General features: G+C 31.7%; 1 protein-coding gene across 5 annotated transcripts; it reads left to right on the top strand.

Moving 5' to 3' along the window:
• The first annotated feature begins 105 nt into the window (after positions 1–105).
• Positions 106–17522, top strand: LOC122719973 (ankyrin repeat domain-containing protein 17). 5 transcript variants are annotated; one of them, XM_043946303.1, is made up of 29 exons: positions 106–706; positions 3768–3918; positions 4003–4211; positions 4703–4850; positions 5000–5280; positions 5346–5631; positions 5724–6025; positions 6122–6337; positions 6595–7251; positions 7347–7473; positions 7561–8159; positions 8316–8501; positions 8595–8805; positions 8886–9272; positions 9369–9704; positions 9846–10037; positions 10148–10513; positions 10642–10796; positions 11342–11517; positions 11593–11725; positions 12238–12980; positions 13088–13402; positions 13524–13718; positions 13808–13955; positions 14087–14294; positions 14484–15352; positions 15482–16744; positions 16921–17112; positions 17382–17522. In XM_043946303.1, exons 1-29 carry the CDS (start codon positions 503–505, stop codon positions 17403–17405), a joined length of 9279 nt encoding a protein of 3092 aa, XP_043802238.1. In that variant the 5' UTR covers positions 106–502; the 3' UTR covers positions 17406–17522. The 5 variants fall into 5 exon arrangements, with proteins under 5 accessions (XP_043802238.1, XP_043802236.1, XP_043802235.1 ...); XM_043946301.1 differs by having other exon boundaries at positions 3768–4211; positions 8625–8805; XM_043946300.1 differs by having other exon boundaries at positions 3768–4211; positions 8889–9272.
• The last annotated feature ends 4 nt before the right edge of the window (positions 17523–17526 follow it).

Below are 17526 nucleotides of genomic sequence, written 5' to 3'. Positions count from 1 at the left end.
TTATTATTAAATAAAAAAATTATTATATATACATAATTAGATTAAATGTACTTAAATTGATACATTACCATTTTTAAAAATTATTATCCTCTTATTTTATCCTTTTATCCTCATTTTTTTCCGTTTTTAATTTGTATCAATTATTTATCAACAATTATCTATATCTTATATCATTTTCGTTGGAAACAAACATATTAATTTGCATGAATAAAGAAATGATAATAATATATACTCTTATATACTAATTAAATAAGAAATGAAGAAGCAAATTGAAATTACCCGCCACGGAAAACGAAAGATGGCATGTCGAATCGTATGCAATCATATAGATGGTCGAAGAGGCATCCGGGAGGTTGTCGGCCATAGTAGAAATGGCGGGTGTTAGCTTACGTGAATGACGGCGATCGTGCTCAAGATTATTGTCGAAAAGCAAGTGTTCTGTGTGTGTTTTGTAACACGGGAACGATACCTTAGTATCATATGATTCATCTGGAAGGTAAAGATGCAGAATGTAGCACAAGGAACGACCTCGGATAGTCAGAAGCACGAGAAATCAGCAAGCGTTCACCACGACATTGGAAAGACGTCGTCGACTCCCCAGTCTTCGAATTCCAGCCCTACGAAGTCAGAGACCGAAACCTTCTCCGAACTGCAGCCTCGCTTTATGGCAGACTCGTCGGAGAGCGAAGAGGACAGTGTTTCAGAGGTAAACCATGTCAAAAATATATGCCACATCGTGAATAAGATATTTGTGCGATGAGAGGTTGAACGCACGCATGTACGAATTTACGCACACGCATGAACTTGCTGTCGCTTCTGTCGTCCATCCAGTTACTATCCCCCTCCCATCTTTTCTCTTCTCTCTTATATATTTGCTTTCGCTCTTCCCTGTTTCTCTTCTGTATTTATTTGTATACGTATGTATAATACATACGTCATAGTATATATATATATATATATATACGTATATATCAAATTTTGATGAAATCTATTGGAATCAATGTTAATCTTGTTTGACATCTAATTTTATTGCAAATCCATATAGATACTTTATTATGATATAAGTACTTTAAGAAGTAAATGTAGTAAAAAATGATCGATTATTGTGCATATTATTTTTTAACATCAATTCATGTATTCATTTTTTTTTTATATATTTTGTATTTATACTATAATAAATAATATTTAAAAAAAAACTACTTGAACTACGACTTGAAACTATACCTATTAAAAGTTATGAAATTATAACCTAACATGTATTGTCATGTAGAAAACAATAGCAAAATTAACTAGTGTTTTGTAACCAAGAATATGTTGGTAGTTAAAAATCAATGAATGATTTATAAAATTAAAAAAGTAGTGTAAAAAAAATTTAACTGTCTTTTTGCAAAATTTAAATTTAATTCCGAGCATATGATCAGGTAATACTTTCGCTAAGCTAATTATTGATATAAAACAAATTTTATATAATTTTTTTAACAGAAAAATAAAGAAAGAAAGATAAATTTACGCAGAAATGTTATATAATCGTAATCTATGCGTTAATACATAAGGGAACGTCATAATGTATTGTAGTTTGGAAAAAAAATCATGCAGTTTTTTATTTTTTAAAATATACTTCATTTTCTTGAATTTCTACTTCGTGATCTATTTTCTATAGTTTTTTTTTTAATTTATTGACTCATCAAGTATTTGATATTGATTTAAATGAAATTATATAAAATATAATATTATTAGCGATTAGAACGTTTGTATAATTTTTAATTTATTTTATTTTTAAAATCTCGCGTACCTTACAAACGTATATGTGCAAATGCTGAATAAAGCATTCCGGTTAACTGCACTGCATAATCAAGCGCGTGCGCACGCACGTGTACGTCCGTGTATATATTTATACAAGTAGATGTTTATATATATATGTTTATACATATATACATAATATATATACATATACGCGCGCGCGCACGTATATATACACTTTTCATTGAACTAGTAATTCTGCATGTAGTACGTTCGCCCGCGCGAACTTTCGCATATGCCTCTTACTATACACATACCTGTATATGTGTAGAGCTATTTTACGTCCGCTTGCACTACGTTGTGCGCCACCCAGCGGAGTTCTCTTCGGCCGCGTTTCTCGCGTATTCGTGCGAGTTCGTGAGCCTGTTTGTCTGCTTGGTCGTTTCTTTACCTTCTTTATACGTTCATAGGTGTATTTCTTACCTTATTGTAACACTTAACTCTTCCTGTTATACTGTCATCGAGATTTCAACTCTATCCTTGCTCCTGTACCTGCCGGCTACTCGGCTCTCCTATGTCGCTCATGTTCGTGGCGTGGAAATTGTAGAGAGCAGAGCCACCATATTATTCTATATTCTACCAGCGGTTCTTATACGGAGTTCTTTTTTTTTTTCACAAATTTTTTGTGCGAACAATTATATTGGTTAGTACGACGTGTGCTCACACGATTAGTGAATACTCGACGTTTTCTCCTTACTTTGATTTCGATAAAACAAACGGAACGCGTTTAGTACGCAAGCAAAGAGTATAGTAAGGAAGTGTCAGTTTCGTCCTTCTTGGAATGGCTGCACATTGTTCTTATGCCTTTGTGTTCAGTAGCAAGCCGTTTTAATCACTTACAAGAACAAAATACTTTCACCTACATTCTGATTTACGTTTATGTCTCATTGGTTTCCACTCGTCGCGCAAGAGGATATGACCTCTACACGAGATGTACGTACTATAATTTAAATGATCTAGGAATTATAATTTATTTTTAAAAACATTAAAAGAAGTATGATTTGAAATTAGTATTTCGCATATTACAAGGACATTTCTTTTCCTATTTATATAATTTCCATACTTCGCAAAACTTTAACTGTATTTCCATTGCTTATTTTTCCTCCATGTTTAATAAATACTTTTTTACAACAATATTTGTTTTTACTACAATTTTTCAGAAAGTTTCTTGTATATTTGTATATAATTTCTCCTTCATTTTTTTATCTTTTTTCCCTCGCTTTACCTTTTTTTTTTTTTCTTTTGATAAGGTGAAAGGGATTTTGTGTTATACAATAACCTCAAATAATGCAATAATCGCTAAACATTAATCATAAATATTCGTTGCATAAAAGATTAATTCTTCATATTGATAAAATATATGATTGATCTATTTAATTTAGTAATTTTCAAAGTTTATTTTACAAGTCAATTATAAAAAATATGAAAAATGAATATATTCAAGAAAAATGACTCAGCAATCTTTGGGTTAATTTTTATAATTTCATATTTTTTCTGTTAAGATAAGAAGTGAAACAAAATTTTAGTTTTAAGTATATAATTTTTTATATAATCAGTTTAATTTATGTGTAAGTATAAAATAAAATTGATATTAATAATATATAATATTAATATTATTATTATATATACGAATATTAATATTAATATTATATTGCATTTAAAGCAAACTCTTATTATTATTTTAATAAATTAATATAGAATAGTGAGAAAATGCAATTACATTATTTATTTATAAAATAAAAAAAAATACTACAATAGATATTACAATATAAAATAAAATTGAACTTAATTATATTCAATTTATTAAAATAATTAATATAATCTATGATATAAATTTATGTTAGATTAAAATTTATTATATTATTACATTTTTATTAGACTCAATCTTATATATGAATTAATTGCATTAAATTAAATATTAATTAAATATTAAATATTTGGAAGAAATATTGTTTTGTTATTTGCAGGTGGAGTGTTTTGCAATTGATCAGGTTGAATTAGACGAAGGTCATCATTTAGAGTCATCCAAGCTTCTGTTAACTTCTGAAGATCCAGAAAGATCTGTGGATCCCGAAACTCAGGCTCGATTAGAATCATTACTGGAAGTAGCTGGTATTGGCAAGTTGTCATCAGGCGATGGGAAGCACTTACCTGATCACGAAGTGCTCCGTCGCATAACATCTAGTGTTTCTTGTGCATTAGATGAAGCAGCAGCTGCATTGACTCGTATGCGCAGCGATAATCCACGCACACAAAACGAAAAGCGCTCTCTTGTAGAGGCTTGCACTGACGGGGACGTAGGTACTGTTAAAAAATTATTAACAGAAGGACGCAGTGTTCACGAAACTACAGAAGAGGGAGAGAGTTTACTCTCCCTCGCCTGTTCAGCTGGATATTACGAACTTGCTCAGGTTTGAATTCTACTTGATCTTTTATTTTTTTTAACTTCAACACTTCTTGAAATATATAAATGTGCGTATGCATGCATATATTTAAATGATATTTTATTTAACTGCTTTATATTCTCATGTACATTTGTATATAGTGAATATTATTATTATCATGAAATTAATATTTATGTTTGTTTCATGTTTCTAAATGATATAATATGTAATACAATTATTAGAAAGTATTATGATATATTAATTATGATATATAATTTTAATATGATATATTAATGAAAATATACATAAAAACATTATTTGATCTAGTTATATCTGAGTTTTATGATTTCCTTTTATGATTCTGATATTGTAGAAAAATAAAATGATATATATAATATATAATATATTTGTATATGTATAATGTATATAATATATATAATATACATAATATATTTGGATTATAAAATAATCATTAATTACAATAAATGTTTTATTTGAATAATGTTTTATGTAAATAGGTACTTTTGGCAATGAGTGCAAACGTAGAGGATCGTGGTATAAAGGGGGATTGTACCCCTTTAATGGAGGCTGCCAGTGCAGGGCATGTAGATGTTGTAAGCTTGCTTATTGCTCATGGAGCTGATGTTAATGCTCAATCTACTTCAGGTATGGAACATAATTTAAATATTCATATTTATAATTTATATCATTAGCATATATTCATATAATATCAGTATAATTTTAATTTAAAAAATAATATTTTACTAATTTATAAATTATACTTAAGACAAGTTAAATTTTTTTTATATATTTAGGTAATACACCTCTTATGTATGGCTGTGCGGGTGGTCATGAGGAGGTAGTGCGAGTATTATTAGAAGCAGGTGCCAATGTTGAAGATCATAACGAAAATGGTCATACTCCTTTAATGGAAGCAGCTAGTGCTGGACATGTTCCAGTAGCTAAGATCTTGTTGGAACATGGCGCTGGAATTAATACTCATTCCAATGAATTTAAAGAATCTGCTTTAACACTGGCCTGTTATAAAGGACATTTGGAAATGGTTCGCTTCTTATTAGAAGCTGGTGCAGACCAGGTATTTATTTATCATTATGTTTTCTTGTAAAATCGAATAACAAATTGAAACACTTTATAATACAGGAGCACAAAACTGATGAAATGCACACTGCCCTTATGGAAGCATCGATGGATGGTCATGTAGAAGTAGCTCGTTTGCTCTTAGATTCAGGTGCGCAAGTGAATATGCCAACAGATAGTTTTGAATCTCCATTAACTTTGGCTGCTTGTGGAGGTCACGTCGATCTTGCTATGCTTTTGATCGAACGAGGAGCAAATATCGAGGAAGTAAACGATGAAGGTTATACGCCATTAATGGAAGCAGCACGTGAAGGTCACGAAGAAATGGTTGCTTTGCTTTTAAGTCAAGGTAATCAAATTCTTTTCTTCTTTTTTTTTTGTATGAATTGAGATATAATTAGCAAAGGAATTTTTAAATAAAATGTATATATTTTGACATAGGGGCTAACATCAATGCTCAAACTGAGGAAACACAAGAAACAGCGCTTACTTTAGCTTGTTGTGGTGGCTTTCTAGAAGTCGCAGATTTTTTGATTAAAGCAGGAGCTGACATCGAATTGGGTGCTTCTACTCCTCTAATGGAAGCTGCACAGGAAGGTCATTTAGAACTTGTTCGTTATTTACTTGAATCTGCAGCAGATGTCCATGCTCAAACACAAACAGGAGATACTGCATTAACTTATGCTTGTGAAAATGGTCATACTGATGTTGCGGATCTTCTACTTCAATTTGGTGCTGATTTAGTATGTCTTATTTAAATTCAAATAATATTGCATGTATTGATTACAATAATTTTATGATATTTACAAATTTGTTTTTATTTTATATAATATATATAGGAGCACGAATCAGAAGGAGGAAGAACACCGCTAATGAAAGCATGTAGAGCTGGTCACCTCTGTACAGTTCAGTTTCTTATATCAAAGCGTGCAGATGTTAATAGACAAACAACGAATAACGATCATACTCCTCTTTCACTAGCATGTGCTGGTGGGCATTTGGCAGTTGTAGAACTGTTACTTGCACAATCTGCTAATCCATTTCATAAATTGAAGGTATGTATTATATAATATGCGAAGCTCGGGTTTAAGACATAGAGACAAAAAAAATTCTTTGTTTGTTCTTATTTTTTATTATTCATCAAATTAATATTTTTCTCAGTAGGGGAAAATACATAGGGTTATTTTAAGCAAAAGTAGATTAGTTTTCTAATTACTTAAATACACATTTTTTTCAAACTTTTGAGCTCAGCACAATAATTTCTATTAAATTTTTTAATATCACTATAATAAAATTTTGAATTTTGTTATAGGATAATTCTACGATGTTAATAGAAGCTGCAAAAGGTGGACATACTAGTGTAGTTCAACTCTTGTTGGATTATCCTCACAGTATTATGATGAGTACACCGCATAATGCAACACCTACACCTATGTTGCTTCCCCAACAACAACAACAGCAGCAACAGCAGCAGCAGCAGCAGCAGCAGCAGCAACAACAACAACAACAACAACAACAACAACAACCACATCCACAGCAACAACAGCATATTACGCATCAACAACATGTGCCCCATCAACAACATGCATCTACCCAACCCCAATCGCATCAACAACAGCAACAACATGCTGCAGATCAATCACAAACACAAAATCTCCAACCTAAACATAATACACAAAAATCATTATTAAGAAAAAATCGATCTGTAACAATGATGCCAGATATGAGTCTTACTTCTGCAGAGGCGCAACAAGTCCGTTCTCAACCCGCAGGAGAATCAATTGTAACAACTAAAGATGATACCAATATTCTGGATAAAGGCAGTGGAGGATTTACTAATCTTTCAGAACCTAACATTAGTCTTAGTCCTGCTCCTGCGCCAACACCAGGATTGAATGTCTCAGAAAGTCGAAAAAACACTCGACAAGAGCAAATTCTCCATAAACAACAAATTTTCGAAGAATTACAAGTAAGTATTAATCATTTGAAACACGTATATTAATCGAAAATTTATTATTAATCATTTTCTTTAATATTTTTGAAATATTCTATAAATATTTGTAGAGGGTAGAAAGAGAACTTCAAATTAAGGGTCCAGGACATTGGTTTTGTAGTGCAAAAAATCCTGTTGTAACACAGCAGCAACAACAGCAACAGGAAGATTCTAATGAACCAGATACATTGTCATCAGGTATATATTGAAATTTCTTCTCTAATTTTTATTACTTATAATTTCTGTTAAATGCAAAATATTTTAAACAATGATTTTGGTTCAAAGGTTTAGTTTGCAGTACAAGTGGCATGTCCGGAAATTCATTAACTCATCAAGGCACTAGCCAGGCAATGTCATTGTATAATGCATTTCTTAGAGGAAAACGAATTGCACAAGAAGCTCAGTTATCTTTAGCTCCAACCATATCGGAAACTTTTCCTACGACAAATACTTTTCCTACTTCTCCTCCCCTTTCTCTTGCGACAATACCTGTTACGTCGTCCGTTCCATCAGTTACTTCAAATACATCTTCAGCAACTACACCGAGTCCTCCAAGCATATCCACGCCTCCTACCGTTATGTCAGTTTCTCAACCTATTACCACAAGTAGTGATGTTAGCCAGAGTACTGCTATAAGTGATCGCCCGAAAGCAAAGCCGGTCTCTAAAAAAGAAGGCAAGAACATTCGGAAAGCTTCATCTAGTGTAATGGCTGGAAAATTGCAACAACAGCAACAACAACAACAGCAACAACAGGCTAATTTGATGGCTGGTCTTCAGCAACAATATCAGCAAAAACAACGACAACATACTTATCAAGTTCAACAAGTGCATCAACTGCAACAACTTAATCAGCAATTGCAATTACAGTTGGATCAAGTACAGGTTTGTTCTTTTTTATTTTATTTTTCATTCTATTTTCTTATCTTTTTTTTTATTTTTATTTTCATTTATTTATTTATTTCAATTTATTTATTTCATTTCTGTTCTAACATATTGACATTAATGCATACATCAAATTATATATTGACATCTGATTAGGTACAGCAACAGCAAACGCAACCGCAACAACAACAAGGTCAACCACAACAGCAGCAATCTCAACAACAGCAATCGCAATCACAGCAACAAACTGGAATAGTAACTGCTAATGGGAATAATATACTTATGCCCACTCAGTTAATGTCACATCTTCATCCTACACATACTCATCATCTTCATGATCAGGTAATCACTAATTATTTCTTATCTGATAATGTGTGTATACGCATATACACACTTATAAATATGTATGCATATGTATATAAAAATTACGCGCAGCAAACAACTCAACAAAATCTAACGGAGCAGGCTGATCCTGAATTAGCAAGATTACATCGAGATGGAGCTTGTCCCTTTGTTGCTGCTGCTCAAAAGGCAAAGGCTCTCTGTACAAGTGAAAGTGTTATAAAATTAGAAGATGGCACGCATATTCCTCTAGATGATGCTTTTGAAATTTTTCGATCTATTAGCTTTGACGATACTGTTGATGGTAAATATTTAAAAAAGATTTTATTTTATTTCTTTTCTCAATTCTTCACATATCAAATTGTATATGTTATTTTTATTAAGTAGCGACAGAAGATCAAGAAAAACTCGAACTGAAAAGATTAGAAGTGACAAATGGTAAGGATTCTCAGCAGCCGCAACAACAACAGCAGCAACAGCAACAACAACAGCAACAACAACATTTGCAAACCACGCAAATAGTTCAACAAACAACCAGTCCTTATACTTCTCAAGAATATTTTACCAATCCTGTGCTACCAACTTTGCCTTCACTTCAAGTAACTAGTGCTGGTGTTCAGATACAAGCTGATATATCAGCAGATTTACAGTTAACTGGTACGCAACCTCTACAGAACCAACCTTATAAAGATGCATTAAAAGATTATCAAGATGGATATCTTGCTGGTCTTCGATGCCATTTTCAATCGCAGTTATTAGCATCTCAGATAAGTAAGACACACACATATGTATATATATATATATATACGCATATATAATTTCAAAAATATGTAAAAATATGAAATCTTAATATTTATTTGTGGTTAGCATTTCCCACACAAGCTTTACCGGCTGTAAGTGAAGCAAGAGGAATAATAGATAGTATATCCTATCAAACAAATGGTTATACTCAATCAACAGCTTGCAGTACTAATCAAGTTCAAGTGGCTACTCAAACTCAAGCACCAGCAACTACAACAGCTGCTACTATTGTTTCTTCAGATAAGAAGCAAGTTTATACAGCACCTACAACCGGTAAAGGAAAGAAAGGAAAATATCCACTTTTATCTCAACAACCATCTTGTCAACAACAACAAACTGCCAATACCCAACAGCAGACCCCTAATTTCCCCAGCCAAAATTATCAATTGGATCCAACAACAGGTATAAGATTTTTCTTATTACATTCAATTATATGAATTTATAAATACGAACAAAAAGAAAGAAAAATATATCATTTTTTAATAATATAAATATTTTAATATTTGAAAATTATCGAGTTTTTAATAAAATTTTATTATTTAGTCGCTGGTCAGTACACAACAGGTGTTCCTACAGTTGGTAGTTATGCTACTAGTCAAGTACCACCTGCACCATTTTCTTGTATGGATGTGGATTCTGAAACAGACAGTAATCATGATACAGCTTTGACTTTAGCATGTGCTGGTGGTCATGAAGAACTTGTTGAACTTTTGTTAAGCCGTGGTGCAGATATAGGTATAAGAATAACATCATAATATATATGTTGTAAATAAAGTATAAAATAAATTTTAAGAATATAAATTTTTTTCATAAATTTTTATAAATTTGTATCTCATATTTTACAGAACACAGAGATAAAAAGGGATTTACTCCACTTATTTTGGCAGCAACAGCAGGACATCAAAAAGTGGTAGAAATTCTTTTGAATCATGGAGCTGATATAGAAGCTCAATCTGAACGTACTAAGGATACACCTCTGTCTCTTGCCTGTAGTGGTGGTAGATACGAAGTGGTAGAGCTTCTACTTAATCGGGGTGCTAATAAGGAGCATCGTAATGTTTCTGATTACACACCCTTGAGTCTTGCAGCATCCGGTGGTTATGTTAATATAATAAAGCTTCTCCTTAGTCATGGTGCTGAAATTAATTCCCGAACTGGTTCGAAATTAGGTATTTCTCCACTCATGCTTGCTGCTATGAATGGTCATGTTGGTATGTTCATTATAAAATAATAAATTATAAAATAACACATATTATAAAATAAAATATTATTATGTTTACAAATGTAAACATTATTGTGTTAAGTCTAGAATTAAATATATTTATAATATTTATTGCAGCGGCAGTGAAATTATTATTAGATATGGGCAGTGATATAAATGCTCAAATTGAAACTAATCGTAATACGGCGCTAACATTGGCATGTTTCCAAGGAAGACATGAAGTTGTTAGTCTTCTCCTCGATCGAAAAGCTAACGTAGAACATCGAGCTAAGGTATAAACAAATATGTATGTGTATGCATGTACTGTTTTATCTCTTCTTATTTTTATATATATATATATATATATATATATATATAAAGAAAGAAAAAAAGATGAAAAAAAAAATAAGAAAAGAGATAAAACAGTACACGTACACACATATATATTTGTTTATAAATATATTTAAATATGTATATTAAATCTTTTCTTTGTATAAAATATGTAAAAATAAACACATAGATGGGTTTCTATAATATATGTTATATATAAAATATAAAAATTTTAAAAATATAAAAATTTTGAAATATAAAAATTTTAAAATGTAGTATGAAATATAAAAAACTATATTATTTTATTTTTCATTTTCTTCAAAGTGTTTTGATTTATGAAAATTAATGATATTTTGTTATTATGAAAAAAATTTAATATAATTTTAAATCATAAATATATAATATTGAAATATATTTACATAATCTAAAATATATACACATATAGAGCATTTATATATATATATATATATTTTATACAGTGTTCATATAAATTTTATTAAAATTTTAGACCGGCTTAACACCATTGATGGAAGCAGCTAGTGGAGGATATGTAGAAGTTGGGCGAGTTTTATTAACTAAAGGAGCTGACGTTAATGCTACTCCTGTTCCATCATCTCGCGATACTGCTCTCACCATTGCTGCTGATAAAGGACACTGCCGTTTTGTAGAATTATTATTGTCAAGGTAATATTTGTTTATTTTATTTTTTGATATTGTTTCTATATTTGTAATTTTAACTCATCTTTTTGAATCTCATAGAGGTACGCAAGTTGAAGTAAAAAACAAGAAGGGAAATAGTCCATTATGGTTAGCGGCAAATGGTGGGCATTTAAATGTTGTTGATTTATTGTACCATGCTGGAGCAGATATCGATTCACAAGACAATCGAAAGGTATATAAAAATTTGAGTATATATATCTATAACATAATGATTGGATACATATACCATATATATATATATATATATATATATAGGATGTGCCAAAAATATGGAAACATTAACTAGAGATTGCTGAAGTAATTTCAAACAACATTTTTTTGCAAAAACTTTCTTTGTTAACATCTTTGTTAACGAATGATTAATAAAAAAACACCAATCACGGAACATGTAACTTAAGCCATATATGTCACCGATCAAACACGAAAATTCAAATAATATGTCGAAAAAAATCAGTTGAATATTACAAATATTTTTTTATCGATAAAAAATTATATTGCATTATATCATGAATAATAAACTATATTATTTAACAAACTTTCTATATTGTTTGGATTTGTTCGTTTTTATTTGACGACATTTAGCCAACGCTATTGTTATGGTTCAACTATGTTATGCACTCTATGATTGATCAGTTTTATTAATATATATCTTATATATATATATTTTATCTTATTAATTTGTAGGTTTCTTGTTTGATGGCCGCTTTTCGTAAAGGACACATTAAAGTTGTTAAATGGATGGTAAATCATGTTACTCAATTTCCAAGTGATCAAGAAATGACAAGGTATATAGCTACTGTCAGTGACAAGGAGCTCCTAGAAAAATGTCAAGAATGTGTGAAAGTTATTCGAGCAGCAAAAGAAACTCAAGCAGCAAAAGCAAATAAAAATGCAACGATTTTATTGGAAGAACTTGATATGGAGAAAACGAGAGAAGAATCGAAAAAAGCAGCGGCTGCTCGTAGACGAGAGCGAAAGAAAAAAAAGAAACTTGAAAAAAAAGAAGAAAAACGAAAATTACATGAAGAATACAAAAAAAATGAAACAAATTATGAAGATAAGGAAGAAAATGGAAAGAAATCTGGAGATGAAGAATGCGATAGAGCGGATGATAGTGAACATGAAACTGGAGATAGTTGTGAAAGAATGGATAGTATGCCATCACCGGTTAATAGAAGTCCAGAGGATCCTTACAGAGAAGAGGGCGATAGTGGAATTGATGCAAATAGTCAAGGCAGTTGCAGTAGTAATGATGTCAAAGCTAGAGAGAAAAAGAAAGAAAAGAAGAAAAAGAAAACTAATAATTCTACTAATAATGAAAAAGACACGTCTCCTCAAAGATCTCCAAAGTCTGTTGTTACGCAAAGTACTACTTTATCACAAAATTCTATTACTCCTACTAAATCTCAAAATAATGCGTCCGAAAAGTAAGTTGGAAAAATGATGATATGAAAAACAATATTTATTGCAAATTGAATACATATATAAATTTTTTTAATACTTTTTAATTTGTTGTATGTTTTTATTTTTTCAGGAGAATTATAAATAATGCATCTAATACAGTATCTGTATCTGCGACTTCTATTACAATGAGTTCTAGGTCTTCGACTGTAAACTGTAATGAACGAAAATTGAAAAGTCAACTAGTGTTTGAATCGTCGAGACATCCTGCCGATAGAGAAGACTTCGAAGCAACTGGTAATGAAACGTATGTGCCTGGTAAAGGCAAGAAATCTTATAATAATCAATATGATGGCGATGCATTAAATACTTCTGCAAAGACAAATAATACAACCAGTCCTAAGCAGGGTGGTAAACGCGAAGAAGGCTGGAAAGAAGTTGTACGAAAGTAAGAAATATTATTTAAATTATCAATGGTATTATTCTTATAACTTATATTATCATATATAGAGATATAATTATTAATAATATAATTATTAAATAAAAATTTAAAATAATTTCTGAAATAGGGGACAATCTGATGATTCTGGAAGATTTATGAATTCACCATTCCGTTCAAAAAAAGTATCTGTTCCACCAAATGCTATTAGTCGAGTTATTGGAAGAGGCGGAAGTAATATAAATGCTATTAGAGGTGCAACAGGAGCACATATTGAAGTTGAAAAACAAAGCAAATGTCAGGGTGAACGAATTATTACCATTAAGTATGCATATTTTATTATTAATTTTTATTAGATATATTATATCTAGAATAATATATGGTTTATTTAATTTTTGTTTTTATTACTTTTAGAGGATCATCTGATGCAACAAAACAAGCTCATACATTAATAGCTGCTCTCATTAAGGATCCAGATGTTGACATACTGCAAATGCTTCCAAAATCGAAATTGGCAGTTGTTACAACTTCTTCTTGGGATAAAACAATATCTACTGTAGCTGTAAGATCAACCAAATTATTATATCAAATTATTATATAAATATTTGAAAAATTTATATATTATAGCAAAATTTGAAAGATTAAAAGATAGTCGATTCATATCCTAATTTGTTAAATATATTTTAATTTTAGTCGAGTAAAGCAAAGTTGGGTCCTATAAATAAACCTCTAAGTCTAACGTCTAGTTCCAGTAGCACGCAAATTAATAAATCTAATTATACATCTGGAGTGTCTACCGTTAATCAGTTAATTCCACTTCGATCATCATCTACTATTAAACTTGCTGGAGCATTTCCAACACCTTTACCACGTGCAACGGCACCTAGACTCGTAGCTGCAGGTAATAACAAATTATTTTTTTTTTATAATTTTTTTTATTAATAATATTAATCAACTTAATATACATAAAGAAATTGCAGATAATCGCAGCAAAAAAATATTCAATTAATTAATAAATATATTAATTAATTATAATTAATTAATTAATAGATATTTGATTAATATATTGTTTTATATATATTTGTTGTAGCTGAAAAACGAGCCCAAGCTGTAGCAGCTCAAATGGCTTCGTCATCAAATACAAAGACGACAATGTCATATACGAGTGCAATTATGACTGCTGGGCGAGCAACTAAAATTGTAACGACAAGTACTACGCAAACATTTGCAGCGAAATTATCTGAAATCACTGCCTCAACACATACATCTACTACCGTCATGCAATCCACTCATACTACGGTAAACAAACAAAAATCGTTGCAAGCAAATACAGTGACTGTTGTATCAGCTACAGCCGCGGCAATGGCTCAGACTTCATCTCAACAGTCTGCAGTCAATACATCGCCAAAACACTGCCGACCACTGCCTACTTTGTCTGCTCCACCAACTATGGTTTCTCATTACTCTGGAAAATCTACTTATTCTCCCGGCTCAAATGCGGCGGTTTCGCCAGCAACAAGCACTGTGGTTGCATACTGTTCGGAAAGTACTGTCACTTCAACTTGTTCAAACTCGTCAATACGAGTTAGTCCATCGCCCCCGATATCATCACAGTGTCAACAGCAATTACAGCAGCAACAACAACAACAGCAGCAGCAACAGCAGCAACAGCAACAGCAACAACAACAAGCACGTAGTTCGCCACCAATTGCATCGACAATTCAAGAGCAACAGCAACAGCAGCAACAACAACAACAACAACAGACGAATAATACACCTCTTGAATATTCATTGTTTAATGATACTTTTACTAAAGTTACGCAACAGTCAATGTGGGGCGGCCGAGAAAATGAATCTCAAAAGGGTATGAATTTTGCAACTGTAGCTGGAGGTGGTGGAGTGTCCGTAAATATCTCGGGTTCATCTTCATCTAAATTTATTGACAACGTACCTCCTCAGGTTAGCTATTAATTATACTTTCATTTTTTATTTTTTTCTCTTGTTCATTTAATAATCACAATTGTAAAATAAACATTTTATAATTTTTAATAGATATTTTAATAATTTTTTTTTTCATTGTTCATATAGGTAGATGCTTCAAAAGCTCCTGGATATCGAGGAACAACAATGTGTTCTCCCGTTTCAAGTAAATCAAACAATACAACTAACACGAATGTGACTAGTATAGGAAGTGGTGGCGTATCATCAAATACAGGCCATAATCCTATTCAACCACCGCAATTTCAGTCATCCGGAAATTACAGCGAACATCCTCTTTCAAATAAACCACCTGGTAGTTTGGCAGTAGCACGACCGGTGATTCCTCAACAAAATATAGAAATGGGAGCAGCTATGGGAGCACAATTTAGTAGGCCAGTATTTCAAGGAGAATTGACGGGAACTCGTAATACAACAACTCATCAGCCGCATGTGATAGCCTCTACGTCACAACCAACGTTGGACGTAGGTTTATTTAAAGGAAACAATATTGGTTATGAACATCCAAATGTAAATTCAAGTTTACTAAAGATGGTACCGAATGAAGGGCAAGGTCATCCACTTTTACCTTTTCATCCACATATGCAAAATTTCACACAAACAATTTCACCATCTGCTTCGGTGAACACTACTGTCAGTATGTCCAGATTAAATCCTAGAGCGCCTGATTTTTCTAGTTCGCTACATTTAAATAGCAAACCTCAAGTGACAATGTTTAATGCGGGTTCGCCGGCGGCGGGAATGCATCCAAATATGTTTGCTACTGTACCACCACCCCCTCCGTCCGCGATCCAATCTAATAATCTAGCAATGCTTGGAAATTTTCCTTTGGGAAAATATCAAGCACCATCTCGAGCCACTCCCGGAAATACCGGAATCTCAACCAATGGACAAACTCGTTGGCCATTTGCTCCGCCGCACAATAATTACCCGCCCCATCAAGATCCAATGATAAGCCAAATTAGTTTCTCCAATCATTTGGCAAACATAACCGCACAACCTGGAAGCATCGATTTAATTACGAGCTTAGAAAATGGTGGGTCACCAGCTATATCACCTTCTTCGCCAGCACAAGTAGCTCAGGAAATGAATCAGCTTAAAATAGAGGACCGTAAGGTACCACGACCGATCGGTACAGAAAGAGCATGGAAAAATTATGCAACAGCAGGGATGGGACCTGGTGGTGATGCCGATTCCATCAATTGGATGTTAAACAATGAAAAACTTGTTGGATCTTGGGCAAGTTTAGCGCCAGGAATAGATAGGCATCAAATGTTTCGATCTAATGCTACTTATAATCGTATATCCAATGTTGATGCTGAATTACATCAAATGATGGAATCTTCTTTTCAGGTAAACTTTTTTTGACACTCATTTTTTATTCATTTCTCTTTTCATGTTTTTTTTTCATACTTCTCCTTATTTTTTTTCTATTTTTTTCATTTTTTAAAAATTTTCTTTTAAATTTATATTGCATGTTTTTTAAATTTAATTTTAGATCTAATAATTTTATTTTAATTTATATGCAGGGTCACGTTGATACTCAACAACAACCTTTTCCTAATGGAAGCGCAACTACTTTGTCGCTAATGCCAGGATTAACGTTATTGCCAGGACAATTTGGAACGCCTACATTGACAGAAATTCCTCCGAATGAAACAAATAAAATGGATCCACCAGCATGGGGAATACCAGATGCTGTGCAAGATAAACAACATCCGGTATGTTATATAAATTATTATACATAAAATTAGAATAGTTATTATTAAAATTGAAATTAAAAAAAGGAATTGAATAAAATCTTTTATCGATTATTTATATTTATATTATGAATATTTTATAAAATTATGTTAATATAATATATTATGGAATATAATATAATAATATAATTTGTATTGTACACTATTCCATTTTTATTTATAAATTTATAAATAAGCAAATATATTTTAATCTATTTTACTATTTCATTTATGTAATAATTTGATTGCAGGCATGGAATAAATGGACTCATTAAAAAGAAAAAGAAAAAACAGGGAGAAATTTTTGTGAAGGCGACTTCGCTTTCTTACCTGGATGATATGAAATAAAACCTGGAATTCGAAGTAGTAAATAGATGTAACTGGAATACGAAGCAT

This window comes from Apis laboriosa, unplaced genomic scaffold, assembly GCF_014066325.1.
Source record: "Apis laboriosa isolate Shangri-la unplaced genomic scaffold, ASM1406632v1 scaffold9_cov152, whole genome shotgun sequence".
Taxonomy (NCBI): domain Eukaryota; kingdom Metazoa; phylum Arthropoda; class Insecta; order Hymenoptera; family Apidae; genus Apis; species Apis laboriosa.
The sequence above is the reverse complement of the archived record's forward strand: the minus strand, read 5'-3'. Positions and strand labels throughout refer to the sequence as shown.

Coding starts and splice junctions, on each gene's coding strand:
- LOC122719973 (XM_043946299.1), top strand. CDS start 503: ATGCAGAATGTAGCACAAGGAACGACCTCGGATAGTCAGAAGCACGAG. Junction 5,632..5,723: donor TGCTTTGCTTTTAAGTCAAG/GTAATCAAATTC, acceptor ATTTTGACATAG/GGGCTAACATCAATGCTCAA. Junction 6,026..6,121: donor TTCAATTTGGTGCTGATTTA/GTATGTCTTATT, acceptor TAATATATATAG/GAGCACGAATCAGAAGGAGG.